Raw genomic sequence first — 18607 nt, 5'->3', positions numbered from 1 at the left:
AAAAAAAAAAAAGAAGGGAAGGTTTATTTCGGCTCACAGCTTGAAGGTATAACCCAGTCTGATGGGGAGGGCATAGCAGAAAGCACGTGGTTGGTCACACTGCATCCATGGTCAAGAAGAAGAGACATAGGAAACCTCAAACCTCACCTGCTTGCCATTCGTTTTATTCAGTCGGAGTCCCCAACCCCTGGAAGGATACCACCCACACTCATGCTGACTCCTCCTCTCTCAGTTAAACTTCTCTGCAAACATTCTCTTGGATATGTACAGAAGAGCATGTACTAGTTGATTCTAAATCCCAACAAGAAGACAATGAAGCTAATCATCACTGATAGCTTGCTGCAGCAGCAGTTTCTGCAGTATTTATCAACACTTCCTGTGTCTGCATGTCGTCATTTACCAGATCATCTTCACACAAGCTTGTGTGACGTGGGCTGCTTTTCTATCCTGGTGCTTAGTGACCTGGTCACTTCACAGACACAAATCATGTTTGCCTTCCAGAGGTGCCTCTGTCTTTGGCCCTAGCCCCTGAACACTGACGCTTCTGTAGCTATTGAATTAATTCTGACACCTATATTGATGAGTTATCATGTCTCTGAACACTAATTCTAGATAATGACTCTGGCTCCAAGGTTTGCAGCTGAAAGAAGAGACCATTTCTCTATTGCCTACTATTTTGATGTCAAAGATGCAACTAGGACAGAGAACGCATATAGGACGAACTGAACGTCAGTCTGTGACCTATACACTATGATAACATGAATCACTCAAAATTACGTTATCATGGTACATAGGGATTTCTGCTGCTAACAGGAAATCCAGCAAAGATCAGCGTCTAAGATTTAAAAATTCTTTACTGGCTAGAGTTGTACCAAGATAGTAGCAGGGGCTTACTATGTCCAGACTTGAGCCAACCTCTTGAACAGGACACTCACATGTACTAGTTATTTGCGGTCACTAACATTTTAAATGCTATCAGTCAGACTGGCCATATCTAAAGTATTCTATAACTCCATGGAGTTAGTGACTACTCTACCATAACAGATGTTTCCACTGTTGCCCAAAGTCCTAGAAAGCAGACTTGGAAATCCTAATGATGTGTCTAAGGCATATATGATGATTCTCCATAGAGGGTTAAAGAGTGTCACTACACTGATCTACAATGCAGTAAGTACTCTATTCTTGGAACATTTTCATGGCAAGAAGCTAGAATCCCTGGGGGAGTTATGTGTTCTTCGTGATGGTGGAGGTTGTGACTATAAGACTATAAAGGAGACACAGCCTTTGGAGGAATTTCTGAAGCCTTATAATGAAGCTCAGTTCTCTCTCAATGTGCTGGAGAGGTGTATGTGAAGAACTGGGAATCCACAGCACATCAAAGGAGAGTAGAGAGCAGGAGAAGGTTCATGTGTGATGGAGACCATAGCTTATAGCTGTTAGCTTCTATTTCAGGAGAGTAAAGACCTAATAGCTCAAATTGGACATTCCCTGAATCCTCTAAAAACTCCACACTCAAAGAACAAGCAAGGGCCAGAATAGAGTTTAATGGTCCATCATTTCTATTGCACTATCAAGGACATGAGGAGGTCACTGAGCTGCCTCAATGGAGCAGGCTGGGGGCCAGGCACTATGTGTTTCTGCTACTATAGCCACTCTAGCTGCCAGGTACTGCCCATCATAATGGGTTGTGCCCTCAAGCCACAAACCAGAATAAATGTTTTCTTAAGCGGTTTTTGCCAAGTATTTCATCACAGCAATGAAAAAAGTAAAGTAAAAGAGTAAACATATATATGTATACATATATGTATATATATTCATATATATGTATATATATTCATATATACATATATATGTACATATATATATGGAATATGGGATAGATATGGTTTATATATAGGGTATATATGTGGTGTGTATATATATGTGTATATATATATATATATGGTATATTTAGGTATGTATGTGTGTGTTTGTGTGTGTACATATATATGTGTATATATATACACATGTATATGTATGTATATACATATACATATATATATATATATATATATATATATATATGGAATATATCCAAGCTACATCTAGGCCAGACCTCATTTTGTAGCTTGGTATCTATCTGACAGTCTACTTAGGCAGCTGGATTTCTCAGTCAATGAAGCCAATCACTGTGATATTATATGTTTTAAGTTCACTTCTCTTGGCTCCCAGCTCCATGAATGGTCCCTGTACCTGCCCACTTGGTTACCTATGCCCCTTTATTCTTCTTCCTTCACACTCCCCTAAATCTAAATGGTTCAAGGGTCCTTCTGACCTCATCACTTATAACTTTATAGCCTGATGTCTCTGTCATCCCTATGATTTTTGCTCCTTCCACCCACTACCATGTCCTCTGAATCCCCGTGACTATGGCTGACTGGACTCCCTGACTCACGGCTTGGACTATCTCCTAGTCATCTTCTTCTGCAGCATGAACAATGAGGCCATGAATCTGACTGTCTGGAGGCTCCCCAAATGCCCTTAGGGAAACAGGCACAGTGCTCCGGCCGATGTGACCTGCCTGACTCCTTACTGAGCAGGCAGGAAGACATTAATCCTTTCTTTAAAATTTATTTTAATTTTATATATCTTACACCCCAACTAATGTTTCCCCTCCTTCCTTTCCTCCCAGTCCCTTTTCCTCCATCTTCCCTCCCCCTTCCATCAGCTCCTTCTTCGTTTCTCTTCAGAAAAGAGCTGGCTTGATGGATATCAACCAACCATGGCCTATCAAGTTGCAGTAAGAGAAGGCACATCTTCTTCTATTAAGGCTGGACAAGGCAACCTAGTGGGTGGAAAGGGTCCCAAAGGGAGGTAACAGAGTCAGAAACAGCCCCTGCTCCCACTGTTAGGAGTCCCACAAGAAGATTAAACAACACAACTGTAACATACGTGCAGAGGGCCTTAATCAGTCCCATTCAGTCTCCTATAACACTGTGGGTTTCTTTGGGGTGTCCTTGACCCCTCTGGCTCCTACAGTCCTTTCTCCCCATCTTCCACAGGATTCTCCAAGATCTGCCTAATGATTGGCTGTGGGTCTCTGCATCTGTTTTCATCAGTTGCTGGGTGGAGCCTCTCTGAAGACAACTGGACTAGACACCAATCTGTCCTTCTGACTGGTCTGGCCTCAATAGAGGACATTAATTCTTATTTCATTTTCTCAACATGGTACCTCTAGCTGTGCTGAGCTTTCATCTTAAGCCACCCTCTCCCCTTTGCATCTTTTCTAGGAGGATTCCTTCCCATCCTTCAGCATCCCTAAATACCCCTTTTTGCAAGGTGTCTGACAAGAGACCCTGGTCTGTGGAGTGATACTTCTGTGTGCTGGGCTGAGTGAAAGTTAAATCCTTTCCTCACTGTACATGCCAAGTCTTTTACTGTGTCTACTGCTATGGCTATAAGTTGGGTTATCCAGGGAGCCTGCCCTATTTTACTAGTACTTCTGCATCTTAGTGGAATGCCTTCAACATGGCAATATGGTCAACAGATCCATGATGAACAGAATGCTCTCATTGGTGATTCGTACTAAGGCATAACACTAACTCATTCACTCTTCTGGCTAGGGCAGTGTTTTGTTTTGTTTTTTCTAAGAATATGGTGTTGTGAAAGAGGAGATTTACTTGTGTGTGTGTGTGTGTGTGTGTGTGTGTGTGTGTTTGTGCATGTGCATATGCAGGTGCATGCAGAGGCCAGAAAAGGATGTGGTGACTCTTCATAGAAGGTAAAGTCTGGGTAAACCTGTGGGATTTCTCTTTGAGCTGTAGTTAAGGTACCTTTGATCACATGGGTGCTGGGAACCAAACTCAGGTCTTCTAGAAGAGCGATGTGGAGTCTTAACCATTCACGTGACCTATCCAGCCCCATCTTAAGGGAATTTTTTAATTACAATATTTATCCTCTTTATCATTTAATTCAGCTTCTCATTGTATCATTTTCATAGGTGGATTTGTTTATAAGACCCCAATGAACAAGCATAAGCAGGCTTATTGTAAGAAGTCCTGAGTGGCTGCACTTGGTTTTAGGCTGTGATTCCTGAAAGCAAATACTCTATCTTCATTTTCACACAGTTACTAAGGATCTCAGCTTCCTGCAGATGCCATTTGTAAGCACGACATCAGCATAGCTAAAATGGGACAAACCACAGGGCCTGGTGAAGGCTGTGAAAAACATTTCCCATAAGCTGAGGACTTTAAAAGTCCATGCACCTGGGGTACCAGATAAATAAGAGGATTTCAGAAGGCCACAGCCAGTGTTTGTCTCCTGTAATACAGAGAAGGACTTTTATTATTTCCACTTTGAAATGATGATGACCTTTTAATTTAAACATCAGGCTGGAGAGGCAGGAGGTGGTGGTGGAAAGTCTCCATTTTGAGAGCTTTTTTTTTTTTTTTTTGCATGTAACGACATCTTCCAATGCTCTGGTTCTCAACTTGTGAGTCATAACCCCTTTGGAGGTCACCTATCAGATATCCTGCATATCAGATATTTACATTATGATTCATAACAGTAGAAAATACAATTATGAATTAGCAACAAGATAATTTTATGGTTGGGGTCACCACAGCATGAGGAACTGTATTAAAGGGTCACAGCATTAGGAAGGTTGAGAACCACTGTTCCAAAGATTCTTCTCACCTGACTAAAGATGAGAGAGAGAGAAAGAGAGAGAGAGAGAGAGAGAGAGAGAGAGAGAGAGAGAGAGAGAGAGAGAGAGAGAGAGAGAGGATAACAGGAAAAGGCCCCCAAACTCACGGCCTGATGTATTTTATTATTATTTGGTGTAAAATGTTATCTTAAATTCTAGCACATTCTGGAAAGCCACATTACTCACAGGCACCCCAGCAGGTCTACTCTTTCCTGGAAGCTGAGACATTCTTTTGACCTTCTTTTCCCTCCACGTGGGACCCTCTGTTCCCAGGGATGACAGACCCCCTGGCTGAGCTGTGGTAGCCTCAATTATGTCATTGTAGCCTGCCACAAGAAAGGGGCAGGCCTGTCTGACAACGCAGGCTAGATGCCACATCATTCAGGAGCAGAGAGCTGAACTCTCCCCATCCCTTCCTCTCTCCCCTTTCTTTCTCTTTTCTCTTCCTCATCTCTTTCCATTTCCTTCTTCTCTCTTTCCTTCTCACAAGAAACACATTCATGGAATTAAACTTTCTCATTCTACATGATGCAAGTTACAGTGGTAATGAGAAATCCTGTGGTAAGTCACAGCATCATTTCTACTGGTGCGTGGCTTGCGTTCTACAAATCCCGTGCGGTTGTAACTGCTTCCATTACTTGAATGGCCTCTACCTACAATGATTTTGAGGTTCTCTGCTTGCCAATACACAAAACCTCCAGAGTTCCTGTAAGTTCCAAGCGAGTGACAGGTGTTCTTAGTGAGGCCATTTCGACTCCATGTTCACTGGGTGTGATGTGGGTAGACTAGTCAGCTTTCCACTGCCACAAAATACTGAGAAATTCCACTTTAAGGAGGAAAGGTATGTTTGGTTCTCAGTTTTCAGAGGTTTCCTTCCTCTGGCATGGCTCTGGGTTGTGGCAAGGAAATATATTTTGGTGCTGAAAATATGCCAAATTACAAAGCTGCTCACCTCAGGCTGGCTAGGGAGTAGACACAGACAGGAAAAGTGGTTGGAATTACAAAATGCCCTTTAAAGAAGCAGATATGGTGGGCCTATAATCCCATCAGTAGGGAGGCAAAGGCAGGAGGACTGGGAATTCTGGATAAGCTGGACTTCAGAGAGAGATTATGGCTCAAAGTAAGCAAATCTTAGAGACTCCTTAATGATACCCCTTCAATGACCCTACTTCTTCCCACTAAGCCTCATCTACAGGTTTTACCATCCCTCAATAGCACTGGCATCTGGATTCAAGCCACATGGACTTGTGGAGAACATTTAAGACCACAACCATATCAGCTACCTTGTCTCTGTTTTGGACTGACAACTAGAGCCAAGGCTAAACTAATTGAGTGCCTTGCTTAGCATAAGAAATAGAGTCACTGTTTTACTAATGGACAAACAGCCTCCCCCTATGTGTGTTACATATAGAGGGCACAGGACAACCTTGAGTGCCATTTTCATGCAATGTCTACCTTGTTTTTAGACAGGGTCTTTCACTGGCCTAGAATTCACCAAACAGGTTGGACTGGCCAACCATGGAGCCCTAGGGAGCTGTCTATCTCTGATTTCCCAGCTCTGGGGCCATAAGTGTATACTATCATACCTTCTTTTTTCATATGAGGTCTGGAGATCAAACTCAGAACCTCATACTTACAAGGCAAACACTTTACTGACTTGGCCATCTTCAGTCTAGTACTCTGTTTTTAAATAGTTTACCCCTATGACACTGACAATATCCGAAAGTAAGGAATTGATGTCCATATCTAGAAAATGCAAGGCACAAGTTTACTTATTTAAAAAACTGGCAATAACATTTCATGGACCAAAGAGAAGGATTAAATAAGAAGCGCTAGTGTTCTCAGGGGTCCCAGGTGAACTGATGTCATGTGACTATGCAGGTGGAGCCCTGTGCTCCTTTTTTATTGTTCTTTCAAGCAGCTTCTACCAACCATCAACTATATGCCAGGCACTGTTGGGGGCACGTGGGCTGGGGGAAAAAGATGCCCTATCCTGTCTAGAGGTACTCAGCGTCAACAAGGAGTGGTAGACAAGGCAACGTTAACCAGATGAACGAGCAATTTACAGAACCTGCCAGAAGGTGAAAAAAAGAACGAATGAAGACTGTTGAATAAGGAAGAAGGAACATGAACTTGGGAAAATGGTGAGATTGATCCTGGCGTGAGTTTTATGGAGAAGATGACACTGAGCCAAATCTTAAATGAGGAGCTAACATGGATATCTAAGGGAAGAAGGTTCTTGAGAAGAGGTTGGCCAATGGAACTTCAAAGGCTAGCAAGTATATCTAAGTGGTGTTCAAGGGAAGGACCTATGGGAGGTATTTAGGGAGACAAATGTTAGGGGTCAGAGGGCAGATTGGGTATGCTTCTAGGGTGTATAGGAAGTTAGAATTTCTCTGAGTGGAGCAAGGAGTCAGCACGGGTAATGAACAGTAAGTATTGTGTCTGACTTATAAAGATCATTGAGGCAAACAGAACAGAGGACAAGTCTAACAGACACGCACAGAGTCAATTTAAAGAAAGAAAGACTTGTGAATTAGATCCCAAGTTACTTTAGTAGGCGTGTCAGGCATTAGAATGGGGTACCCCTGCCCCCACTTCAGCCATCTGCTGGTACCATTTAGGATTCTTGTAAAAATGCCACAGGTTCTCCAGGGTCTCCTCATCCTCATCACGCCCCCACACTTTATCTTCTTGCCCTGCTGCTTGGCTTCCTTCTGAAGCTTTACTGTTCAGTATCACTATGAACCCAGAGAAGGTGAGGCTTTGCCTAATCCACCAGCACTGCAGTCCCACCCCTCAGACAAGTACCTACACCTAAATGCTCATCAGCCAAATGAACGAATGAATGAGTGACTGTATCTAGGAGAACTGTTTCATCAAATGTTAGTTTAAATTCAATTCTCACGTGAAATAATAAGCTAAAAAATAGGGAAAAAATAAAAAGAAGTCTCACTATAGATTTTTTTTTCACTATTGGTCAGCTTAGCATGCTTACTAATTATTTTAACTAATTTTTATGTTAGCATTTGAAGTTATGGAATTCATTATGTTGTTCCCTTCTTGCTGGTCTTCTTTCTTCCAAATATTCCCTCATTTGCTTCTATGTCACATGGGTTCTATAATCCCCTTTAACCCTCTGACCCAGGGAAAAGTAGACAGAACTAGAAATCATGTTAACAAAATAGGTCAGACCTAAAAGGACAAACACTGAAAATTGTCTTTCATATGTAGAACACAGATTCAACTATAAACATATCCACACATATGCAAACATGTGTGCACACATCATGAAACAAGTTGACTAATACTAAGAGTGTAGCTGGGACATGTTAATAGTCACAGTGCATTCTTCATAAAACAATTACAGCAAACAAAACATAGGAAATTTGGAAAATGGAAAAACAAAAGACCCTACAATTTTATAACCCCAATCCTGTGTGAACTACAGAATCTACAAGTTTTCTTTTATATAGTTTCCCATGTTTGTTTCACAGATGGCTTTGTGTTAGCTAGAATACTTAGATTTTTAAACTCTGAGCTAAAGTTTGCTTGGAAGATGAGTTATTTGATTCATTGGAGAACCAGTAAAAAAGTATAAGCCATTGAATAACTGAATTCCATTTCCAACACGTTTCATAAAATTATTTCCAGATACATTTGAGAGTCCTATTTAAAAAAATGAGCCTATGTGTGTGTGTGTGTTTGTGTATGTCTGTGTGTGTGTGCCCATGTACACATGCTTACAGACATGTATGAGCATGCCTGTGCATGTACATATGGAGATGAGAGGAGGCTGGGGAGTCCCTCCCTGACCTTAGAGCTTGCATTCCATTTCTTCTTTGGCTAGGCTGGACAGCCAGCAAGCCCCGGTGATCCTCCTGTTCCTCCCCTTCTGCCAGGGTTAGGGTTACAGGAACACATGCATGGCCATATCTAATACTTTATATACATACTGGGGATCCGAACTCAGGTTCTCAAACTTGCACAGCCTGAGCTCTGCCTCCACACTCCTTGAGACATCTACCCTTCCTGATTCTTGGGCCTATCGACAATATTGGTGTTCTACAGCCGTTTCCTCTGAAATGAAACACTCTCTGTAGGGAGGTGGTAGGGCACTTGGGAAAAATAAAACCTATGAGATTCACAGGAACTCCTCCTCAAGGTTATGGAAGAGTAAACATCTCAAGATTATGGAAGGAGTAAACAACTTCTGGGTGAGGACAGTCCCCAGGACAGCTGCCTGGAGGTCTCTGTCTGGCTGCCTGAAAGTTGTTTAGACAGTTCCAGGGGAGCAGATTTTGTGAGTTAGCATCCATGCTGGTCATCCAGGCTGGGCTTTTTAGTGATGCAACTGCTTTTGAGCCATCTCTGTAAGTAAGCACTGTAAGTGCTCTGTAAGCACTGGGCATGCTCCTGTAAAGAACTCCAACAAACAAATAAACACTTCATTGGTTCGCTAAGTTAGACTTGTAATTGTTACTGTGGTCTGTTGTGGGTTTCCAGTCTGGGTAAGGAGATGGGTATGTTGTGTCTCACTACTAAAAGTGTCACAATAATCAGCTATACAAAGGTAGAAAGGGCTTGAAATAATGCAACAATGTAAAATAAGGTGTTGGGGAGGCGATAATGAAAACATGTGAACTTTTTTTTTTGTATATTTACCAAGGTTCTAATTCATATTATCTCATGCAGTCAATACTCCAACTATATTATCCACACTTAGAGATTTAAAAAAATGGAGGGACATAGAAGTTAAGAAACTTTAAGTCATGAAGGTAGCTTGAATTCCAGGTATGCAACAGTATGCTTAGCTGGGATTATACCTGACTCCAGATAATGTAATTTAGGGTTTACACTTTTACTGATAGCATGATGCAATACAACAAAGCCATAAATTAATAAGATAGATGATTTTATCAGAAGAGGCCATAGCAAACACAAACCTACAGACTACTACTATGTGTTCAGTGGAGTTTAATTTATTATTATTATTATTATTATTATTGTTGTTGTTGTTGATATTATATTTAGGTAAGGTCTCATTTATTAGCTCTGGTGGACTTTCTCTACGTTATATGGCAAAGCTGACCTAACTTTCCTGCCTCTATCTCCCAAGCGTTGAGATAATGGGAATGCATCACCATGCCCAGCTGGCATTTTTGCATGTGTACATTCATGTGCGTACATGTTTCCAGGTATGTCTGCATACAGCCAGCCTATCTGTCTCTCTGTCTGTTTCACTCTGCCTGCCTGTCATTTTGCCTGTCAGTCTGTCTCTGTCTTTTCTCTCTCTATCATCACAGAGGTAAGAACCATTTTGGAGAGTCTGTTCTCTCTCTCTGACATTGTTAGAATCTTGGAGGTTCCAGCAGTAAGCTTTCTGAAGCTCCTGCTGTCCTGGAGTTTATAGCCAATGATGAAATTTGGTCAACAAGCAGAATGAAAAGACAGCACTAGTCGTAAAGATAAAGCTAAAACAGAGTTCTTGTGCCCAGTGACAGAGAGCTAGACTGATCCTTTCCACTAAGCCACTTACTTATCGAGTGTGTGTCATATGTTGCCCTGTACCATCCCATGGGGACAGCTATGACCCTGGCACATCCCTCACTCTTGACTCCTGACTATTGATGTGGTCCGGCAGACCCCTTGCCCACAGCCTTCTGCTTCTTTCCATACAAAGCACAATTTCTGCTTCAACCATCAGCAGCTCCTCTGGGGAAGTCTGGACATCACATAAGCAGTACCTACCCTTAGTCCAGGTAGCTACAGTGGCAAGTGCTCTCTGCTTCAGTACGTGTCGGAGGTGTGTACAGACAGAGATAGGGAGGTTGCAGGAGAGAAAGGAAGAGAGGAGACGGGAAGAACTGATTAACTGCATCGGTGCCATCGTGGGCTGTGGGCATGATGGTTAAACCCTTGCTGCGGATTATCTAACATTACACCTGCAGTCAGGCATCTGCTGCCTCTCCTGGGGAGTGGAGGTGGAGAGGAGCTTGTGGTGAATTGTGCTGATGAAGGTTAATACCCGGTAGCATCTGGGAACTGTATAGAAAATGTGACTTGGGAGAAAACTGACAAAATGAAGGATCTCTACCTCTGGAGAGAAGATGCATTCTGTTCTGCTGTTCACCCTTCTCCAGGTAGAAGTGGATAATGTATCTCCCTTTAGGGACTCCGGGCCCCAGAAAGCTCAGGTACTTAGCCTAGTTTGAAAGAGTAGAGTGTCATATCCCTCCGGTGTCTCTTGTCACCAGGGCAGAGGCTATGGTGTGTGTGTGTGTGTGTGTGTGTGTGTGTGTGTGTGTGTGTGTGTGTGTGTGTGTGACATTTTCTACTTGCATTTCAGACTGGCAATTTGTGCTTGGATGAAACATTTCAAGCGTACTGTTGAAAAGGCCCATAATGGTAATGGGTGAGGTGACAAGCCATAGAGAGTGTGCTGGATAGTTTTATGTCAGCTTGACACAAGTTAAAGTCTTCTGAGAGGAGGGAACCTCAATTGAAAAAAAATGCCTTCATAAGATCAGACTGCAGGCAAGCCTGTAGGGCATTTTCTTAATTAGTAATTGATGGGGGAGGGAGGTCCCAGTTCATTGTGGGTGGTGTCATCCCTGCGCTGGAGGTCCTGGGTTCTACAAGAATGCAGGCTGAACAATCGATGAGAAGCAAGCCAGTAAGCCCCATCCCTCCAAGGCCTCTGCATCAGCTCCACCTCTGAGTTCCTGCCCTGAGATGATGAACAAGCCAGATAAACCCTTGCCACCCCAAGTTGCTTTGGTCATGGCAGTGGATCGTAACAATAGTAACCCTACGACAAGGAGTAAGGCCTCGTGCGCACTGAAGCAGAAGCAGTTGAATCAGAGAAGTTAGAGAGGAGAAACGCACTGCTGCCTTTACATACTGGAACCCACAGGGCTTGGAAGAAACCCACAAAAATCACAACAGCAGACTGTGACATCCTACTCATAGAAGCCCTTCGGAGTGAACCTGTGAAGTCAAATATGTCATGGTCTGGCCCCTCCAATAACACCAACTGCAGTAATATGCAGGTGTGACACTGATTACTCCTGAAGAGCTGAACAAGAGCAGCAGCAGTCTGTCTCACATACAACCATGTGAGGAATAGCATCATCAGAGTGAGAGGATGAAAAGAAGGAGCAGAAAGAAAAGCCAAAGAAAGAGAAGACAGAAGAGAGGGGAAGAACTCTATGCAAGCAGGCTCAACATCAAATATCAGAGCTACTAGCGAACAGTGTTACTCTGTGATCCTTCATCTCCTTTGTCTGGTTATAATCTTTCCATTTTATATTTCTTCCTGTTGTGGAGAGACACTCCAAGGTTCCAAGAGAGAGAGAAAAATATCTGCTAAGAAAATCCTATTGGGTAATAGCTTTTAAATATTTGTTTTGGGAACTCCCCAGAGCTCACACAAACATGGGCAATTACATGTTCCAGTGCCAGGGCCTATCTCTCTCTCTCTCTCTCTCTCTCTCTCTCTCTCTCTCTCTCTCTCTCTCTCTCTCTCTCTCTCTCTCTCTCTCTGTGTGTGTGTGTGTGTGTGTGTGTGTGTGGTGCCCTCTGCTATGTTCTCTCCTCCTCACAGAATCAGCTGGTTTTATGTGTGAAATCTTGATAAACTGATGCCCAAAGCAAAATACAAAACCAAAAATGAATAGGTACACCTTGCCGGGCCCTGGGCCTGTGGATAGCAGGTGGCCTCTTACCTTTATCATAGATCTCCTTCAAGACCCCTCGCTTGATCAGTTCTTCTCTGCTCTGCCTCATCGATATCTTCCTTTCCAGAGCTGCAAGCAAGAGCCAGAGAAGCAAGTGTGAATGGTAAGCATCATCTTTCTCCTCACCTCGAAAGGACCCACATGTTAACAGACATTGCCATCTACTGAAAGAGCCCATGAGTTATGTTTTGCTAATGGTAAGCTGATGCCACACCAGTTAACCTTCCAACACTCTGAAAAGGCATGTAACCAGGTTATTTCTAAATTGTCAAAATACTCTTTGTGTTATCTCTCAGGCAGGTGTATTTATTGAATCTGACTTTTGACTTCTGACTTCTGACTCTGACTTAGGCTGGATGCCTCAGCATGAAGTGTAGCATCTTGTCTGCCATGTGGCTACTGAATAAAAGACCAGGACTCTGAGCCAGCCATTCAGCCTGTGCTCCGGCTCTAGGTCAGAGGTGTGCCCCTGAACGTGGCTGTTCCCCACAGACAAGCTGGCGTTTCAGTCATCTGCCTCAGAGTTGATGTTGCATTGGGGGGGTCTCCTTTCTTTTCCAATGCAAAACATACCAGTTGAGGTACACATTTGGATACTTATCTCTTGAAAAGCACTCTATTGGCATTGCCCCAGGATCTTCAGGGGACAATCTGAGGGGCAGTGTGTAACTTCCAGGGAACGTCTCTGGTTCATCTCTCCCTGTAGCTACACGTGGGCGAAGCCACACTAGGAAAGAACTTTTTCCAAGCCAGGTGCTCCTCCAGCTGAGCCAGATGTATAGTAGGTGGAGCTGGTGAGGGAGAGGGAGTGGGAGTGGGTGTAATGAGGACCAGTGAAGGGGAAATAGACACAAAGGGCCCATAGGAAGGATGCCCTCCACTGGAGCCTGTGGAGGGAAGGAAGTCCTTTTAGTGCCTGTGCCTTGCTTTGGTTTCGGGTAAACACAGGGGAGAGAGGAGGAGTTATTTCAGTGGCTTGTGTTAGCCTGAGCATATCCTTCAGGAGCATAACTACTTGTGGGGGTGGGGACAGCAAGTGACAGAATAGAGGAACTCTATTTTGCAAAGCCAGGCACAGATTAGTTAGGCAGATACACATATACATTTCAACAGCACTCAGAATGAGAATTAGTGGGCAAGAAGGGAAGCCTTGATAGAAGCCTATGATCTCTGGGATATCAGTCAAATCCCTTTGCCCCTCTCCACCACACACACCGGCCAATGTGATTTCACAAGTCCTCAGTAGGACCCAAGTACCCAGATTTTGATACAATGCTTGCTGGCTCTTTGCCTGGCATAGTTAGGTTCACACTCTCTGATAATGTATTTTGGTAGAGCAGTTCTTTATAGAATTCCATATAGAGTACTCTGGTTTTAATCCCCAACATTATTTTTAAAAAAACCCTTAATGTAGATTCTACATAATATTTATAGTCTAAATGAGAAATTACTCTTCCTCCACCCACCACCAATTTCCAAGTGAAGGTGACACCCCAGAAAGAGTTGGCTGATTTATCCTGTAAATTCTTTGTTCATTTGCTGATTCAGAACTCTGTGCTGACAGGACAATGCACATAGCATCTGAGAAGGGAGGAAAGTTAATGTCATTCACTTGATCCTTACTCTATTCTGGGATCACTCCTATTCTACAGATGAGCTACATGGAGAGGTGACCCAGAGATGTTCCCTGGTGTCCTAGGCCTAACACTGAGCTGCTCAGAGACACACAGCACAAGTGTAAGAGTAGAAATTCCAGTCTTTCTGTCTTCTCCCCAGGACATTACACTGTTGTGAGGATAATTATATGCTATATGGAAACAGTAAGACTTTAACAAGGAAAGTCAAGTTTCTCTTTAGAATCTTGTGTGTTTCTGAGAGCGAGGGGGTGGAGGAGAGGGAGGGAGAGGAAGGGATGCTTGGATAACCTTAGGTATTAGTCCTTGCCCTCCGCCTTGTTTGAGGAAGGATCTCCTGTTGTTTGCCTCAATGTGCTCCAGACCAGCTGGCTCTCGAGCCTCCATGGACTGATTCTCCTGTCCATATACAAGTGCTAGCATTACAAGTGTACACTACTGTATCCAGGCTTTGTGTAGGTTCTGGGGATCCCAGTGAAAGTCCTTACATTCGTGTGTTCAATATATTACCTACTAACCTATCCCCACCTCCCCGAGGGCACATGTGCTTGGGATTGGACAGCACAGGAAGTGACGTCATTACTTAGATGACTCCTTTTAAGGTGCTACTTCCCTAGGATCTCTTTTTACAAGCTACACACAAAGCCTCTCCTCTTACCTTGCTGTCAACTGTCCTTTCAAAGTGAGAGCTCAGCTTGAGCAAGGCCAAAGTCAAGCACATGAATGCAGTGAAGTGAGCTGTCTGGAACAGAAGATATCTTCCAGCCCTGAGACCTGGCTTATTACTGATCTACAAAATGAGGCCATGGGATCAAAGGGAAAAGAGAAAACATGGCTTCCCCTTCGTCAACCTCAGCTGCTAGTCCAACCTTCTTTACCAGGTGATCTTGGCTTTGTGTAGAGCAAAAACATAAAGAGTGGAGAGAAATAAAGAAAACTTAAAGGCAAGAAGCCGCTCACTGGGGAGGAACTATGTAAAACCACTACACTCCCCCAAAGCACATTGGGATGAGGCCGGAGGACAAGCTGTCCACCTGGGATGGCTTTGTCTCTGGGAGGTAGGAAGCAGACTGGGTAGAGCAGAGCCCGTAAAACTCGAAAGAAAACAGAAATCCATATTGTCAGCTGGGTGGCAACAACCTGCAAGCAGGTATTATTTCTATATGGAGGACAAATAAACCCAGTAAGGGCTCACATTGAAACAGGAGAACTGATTTTAAAATGTAGGAGTTATTCTTATTAGCACACAGGGAAGGTTAAGTCTGAGGGACCACACAGGGAAAGTTTTGGTGTAAAATTAGATAATGGGGATGAGGTGGGGGGGATGGGCAGGAGAGACAGCTCAGAGGTTAAAATCACTTCCAGAGGCCCAGATTTGGCTCCAAGCACTCACAATGGGTGACACATGAGCTTCCATAACTTCAGCACCAAGGGATTTGAGGATCTGATGCCATCATCTGGCCTCCTCAGGGCTCCCATACATGTGGTATGTATACACACGCGCGCGCACACACACACACACACACACACACACACACACACACACACACACACGAGTAAAAAGACATTATTTAAAAAAAAAACCACCTTGTTCTGTGCATGCTGTTCTGCATTTCTTTTTATTTTTACTTTAAAGCTGTCAGTCCCTTTCAGGGTCCATCTACCCTGGACCACTTCATTTGGTTTTGGATTATTTTGTTTGTTTGTTTTTTATTTTTATTTTTGATAAACCTGGTTCTTTGAGCCTTTGTGTTTAGGTCCACAGGAGAGCAGCCTGAAGGGCTTTTCTCACTGTGAAGCCTGAAGTAGTTTCTCAGAGGGCTGTTTGTTATGTGTTCTCAGAACTGATGGCAGCCATGTTTCAAATCTTTGGGGGATTGATTTTTTTGTTAAAAGCAGCAAGTGTTAGCTTTGGCCCAGGGGCTACTTAAGCCCTGCACACTGGCAGTACCCTCTCTCCTGGCTGGTACCATATGGTGGCTGTCTATGAATCTGGAATCCTCGAGCCTCTAAAAAAAGTTTACCAAGCGTACTAAGCTATCAGGGATGATAGGCAAGAAGCTCTGTGTGATAGACTTGTGTGTGTGTGTGTGTGTGTGTGTGTGTGTGTGTGTGTGTGTGTGTGTGTGTGTTGAAGCCTTGTCCCCTGCTGCCTGGCCTGAGGCCTTTTGGGGGAGGGAAAGTATTGATGGTGGGACAACTTCTTCAGTCCTGCTAAGAGTATCAGAGTGGAGACCTGTTTAGATTTTTTTCTTCCTTCAAGACAATCTATATCAGTTGAAGTCCCTGCTCAACTGTCTTTAAACATTCTGAAGGGAATAGACGTTTAAGGGGAGAGGCAACTGAGACGTGAAGAACGGCATAGCAGTCATGCACACTCTTCTACCGCTGTTCCCTAAAATAGTCAACTTGCAATTAAAATCTGTAGCTTTGATCCTTTTGAATCATCCAGCTCCAGGGAAAGGGGAATTTAAGCAAGAAATCTGTGAATGACAGAACAGAAGTTTCAGTACCTTGAACACAGGTCAGTTTCCAGTCCAGCCTCAAGAATGCTGGGCAAATGTAACATGATCACAACAGCCACAGCTTAGGAAAACCCCCAAACCAAACAACCAACCAGACATTGAGATGAAGCACAGCCATAATCCCCGCACTTAGGAGGCAGAGACAAGGAGTCTGAGGTCACCCTGGGCTACATAGTGACACCTGGTCTCAAAAGCTTGGAATTCAGCTCAGCAGCATGCTAATCAGTACAAAGCCCTGGGTTTAATCTCCGGCATGGCAAATAAGACAGAAAAAAGAAAGAAAGCAAAAGAAATGTGAGCGTGTGGATATACTGTTGGGTTTGGAATAATGAACACATTCAATAGTCATTCAAGTCCAAAGGCAATCTATACAAACACCAAATAATGTCTCTCACTAAATCAGATAGTAGGTACAAAGAGCTAAAGATTTCTGCCAAGAGCCCAAGTATTGCTAGGTAGAGAGAGTTTCAATTACTTGATTACCCAAAGGCCTTACTGCGTCATTCATTTAGCATATAAAAAGACACCCTTACTTGTCGACTTGGGCCAAGTGATTTCCAGAATGAACATGTCTAGTGTGGGACATGCTTCTGTTACAGGTGGATCATGAAACAACAGAGATTCATGTGTTGACAGCTTGCTTTCCGAACAACTGATCATGCTAAGCACATTCAAATCGTGTAGTGGGTGGTACTTAGTTGGAGGACTTGGGTGTTTGGGGACAATCCTTCGAAGGGGACATTGGAATGTCAATACCCCCTCTTTGTGTTTGTTTTCTAACCACCATGATAAAAGCAGCCTTGGGCTATGACACATTGCCTGTGATAAAGGGATGCTTAGCCACAGCCCTGATTGGGCCAAGGAATCTTGGACTGAGAAACTCTGATTGGGAGCAAAACCAAACTTTGCCTGACTTTCAGTTGCTTTTCTCATGCATTTTGTCACAGTGACAGAAAGCTAAATCCATGTAGAAATCCCATACAGGAAATGAGAGGGAAGTGTTCTTGTCATATAACAAGGTACTGCTTGCTGGTTGCTGCTCTCTCAGTGTAGTCTTACAGCCCTTACTATGCTTTTATAATAGCAACTTTAGCAGAATTCCCAGCACATGAGCTCAGGGATCCAACAATCCATTGTGGTAGTTTGAATAAGAATGCTTCTCACAGGCTTGTACATTTGATTTCGTAGGTAGCAGGGAGTGGAACTGTCTGAAAGGATTAGGAGGATCAGAAGGTGTGGCCTTGTTGGAGTAAATGTGTCACTGTGGGGAGGCTTTGGGGTTTCAAAAACCCATACTAGGCCCAGGCTCTCTTTTTGCCTGCTGCCTGCAGATCAGGATGTAAAGCTCTCAGTCACTACTTCAGTGTGATGTGTGCTTCCATGATACCTGCCCTGATGATAATGGACGAACCCTCTCAATTTGTAAGCAAACCTCCAATTAAATGCTTTCTCTCCAGTGTTTTTTCATAGAAGTAGAACAGTGACTAAGGCACCCATCCTCTTACTCTCTTCCTGTGTCTTTCTAAAAAGTCACATGGTGTCATGACAGCTCTATGACTCAGCCAGCTGCAGGGATTTCCCATCAGACCTGAATGGTCCTCATGTACTGAGAAACTGTCTAGATTCTTGCCCTAAATACCAGACAAACTAGCCTTGGCCTTGAGCATGGATTCCTTTAACCTGAGGCTGCAGACACATCCAGGCAAAACAACCCTCTTCTCTCTCTTCCTTTGTGAAGAGACATTCATATACTGGGGATGTTCCTCTAATACATGTGTGGGGTTGATTGTTCAGGGTTAAATATTTCTTTCTTTGAAATCTGACCTAGACCCATGCCTGGATGGCCCATCTCTGGTGGGAACTTCCCTGCTGCTGTTATTAGGTAGGAGGTACCAGAGGACCAGAGGTATATGAACAAAACTCATTGCCAAGGTAGTGACCCAACCACTGTACTTGCCTTATTTCTTCTTCTTCTTCTTCTTCTTCTTCTTCTTCTTCTTCTTCTTCTTCTTCTTCTTCTTCTTC

At 43.5% G+C, this 18607-nt stretch overlaps 1 protein-coding gene across 7 annotated transcripts in view; it reads right to left on the bottom strand.

Moving 5' to 3' along the window:
- Window positions 1–18607, bottom strand: part of Phactr1 (phosphatase and actin regulator 1) — a 469538-nt gene that overhangs the window by 97033 nt on the left and 353898 nt on the right. For all 7 annotated transcript variants that reach the window (XM_031358161.1, XM_031358165.1, XM_031358160.1 and 4 more), the window contains one exon: window positions 12412–12492. In XM_031358161.1, the coding sequence (XP_031214021.1) occupies window positions 12412–12492 (81 nt within the window). The remainder of the gene's footprint in view (window positions 1–12411; window positions 12493–18607) is intronic.

Source organism: Mastomys coucha, unplaced genomic scaffold, assembly GCF_008632895.1.
Source record: "Mastomys coucha isolate ucsf_1 unplaced genomic scaffold, UCSF_Mcou_1 pScaffold7, whole genome shotgun sequence".
NCBI lineage: Eukaryota > Metazoa > Chordata > Mammalia > Rodentia > Muridae > Mastomys > Mastomys coucha.
This window is presented reverse-complemented; position numbering and strand designations above follow the sequence as displayed.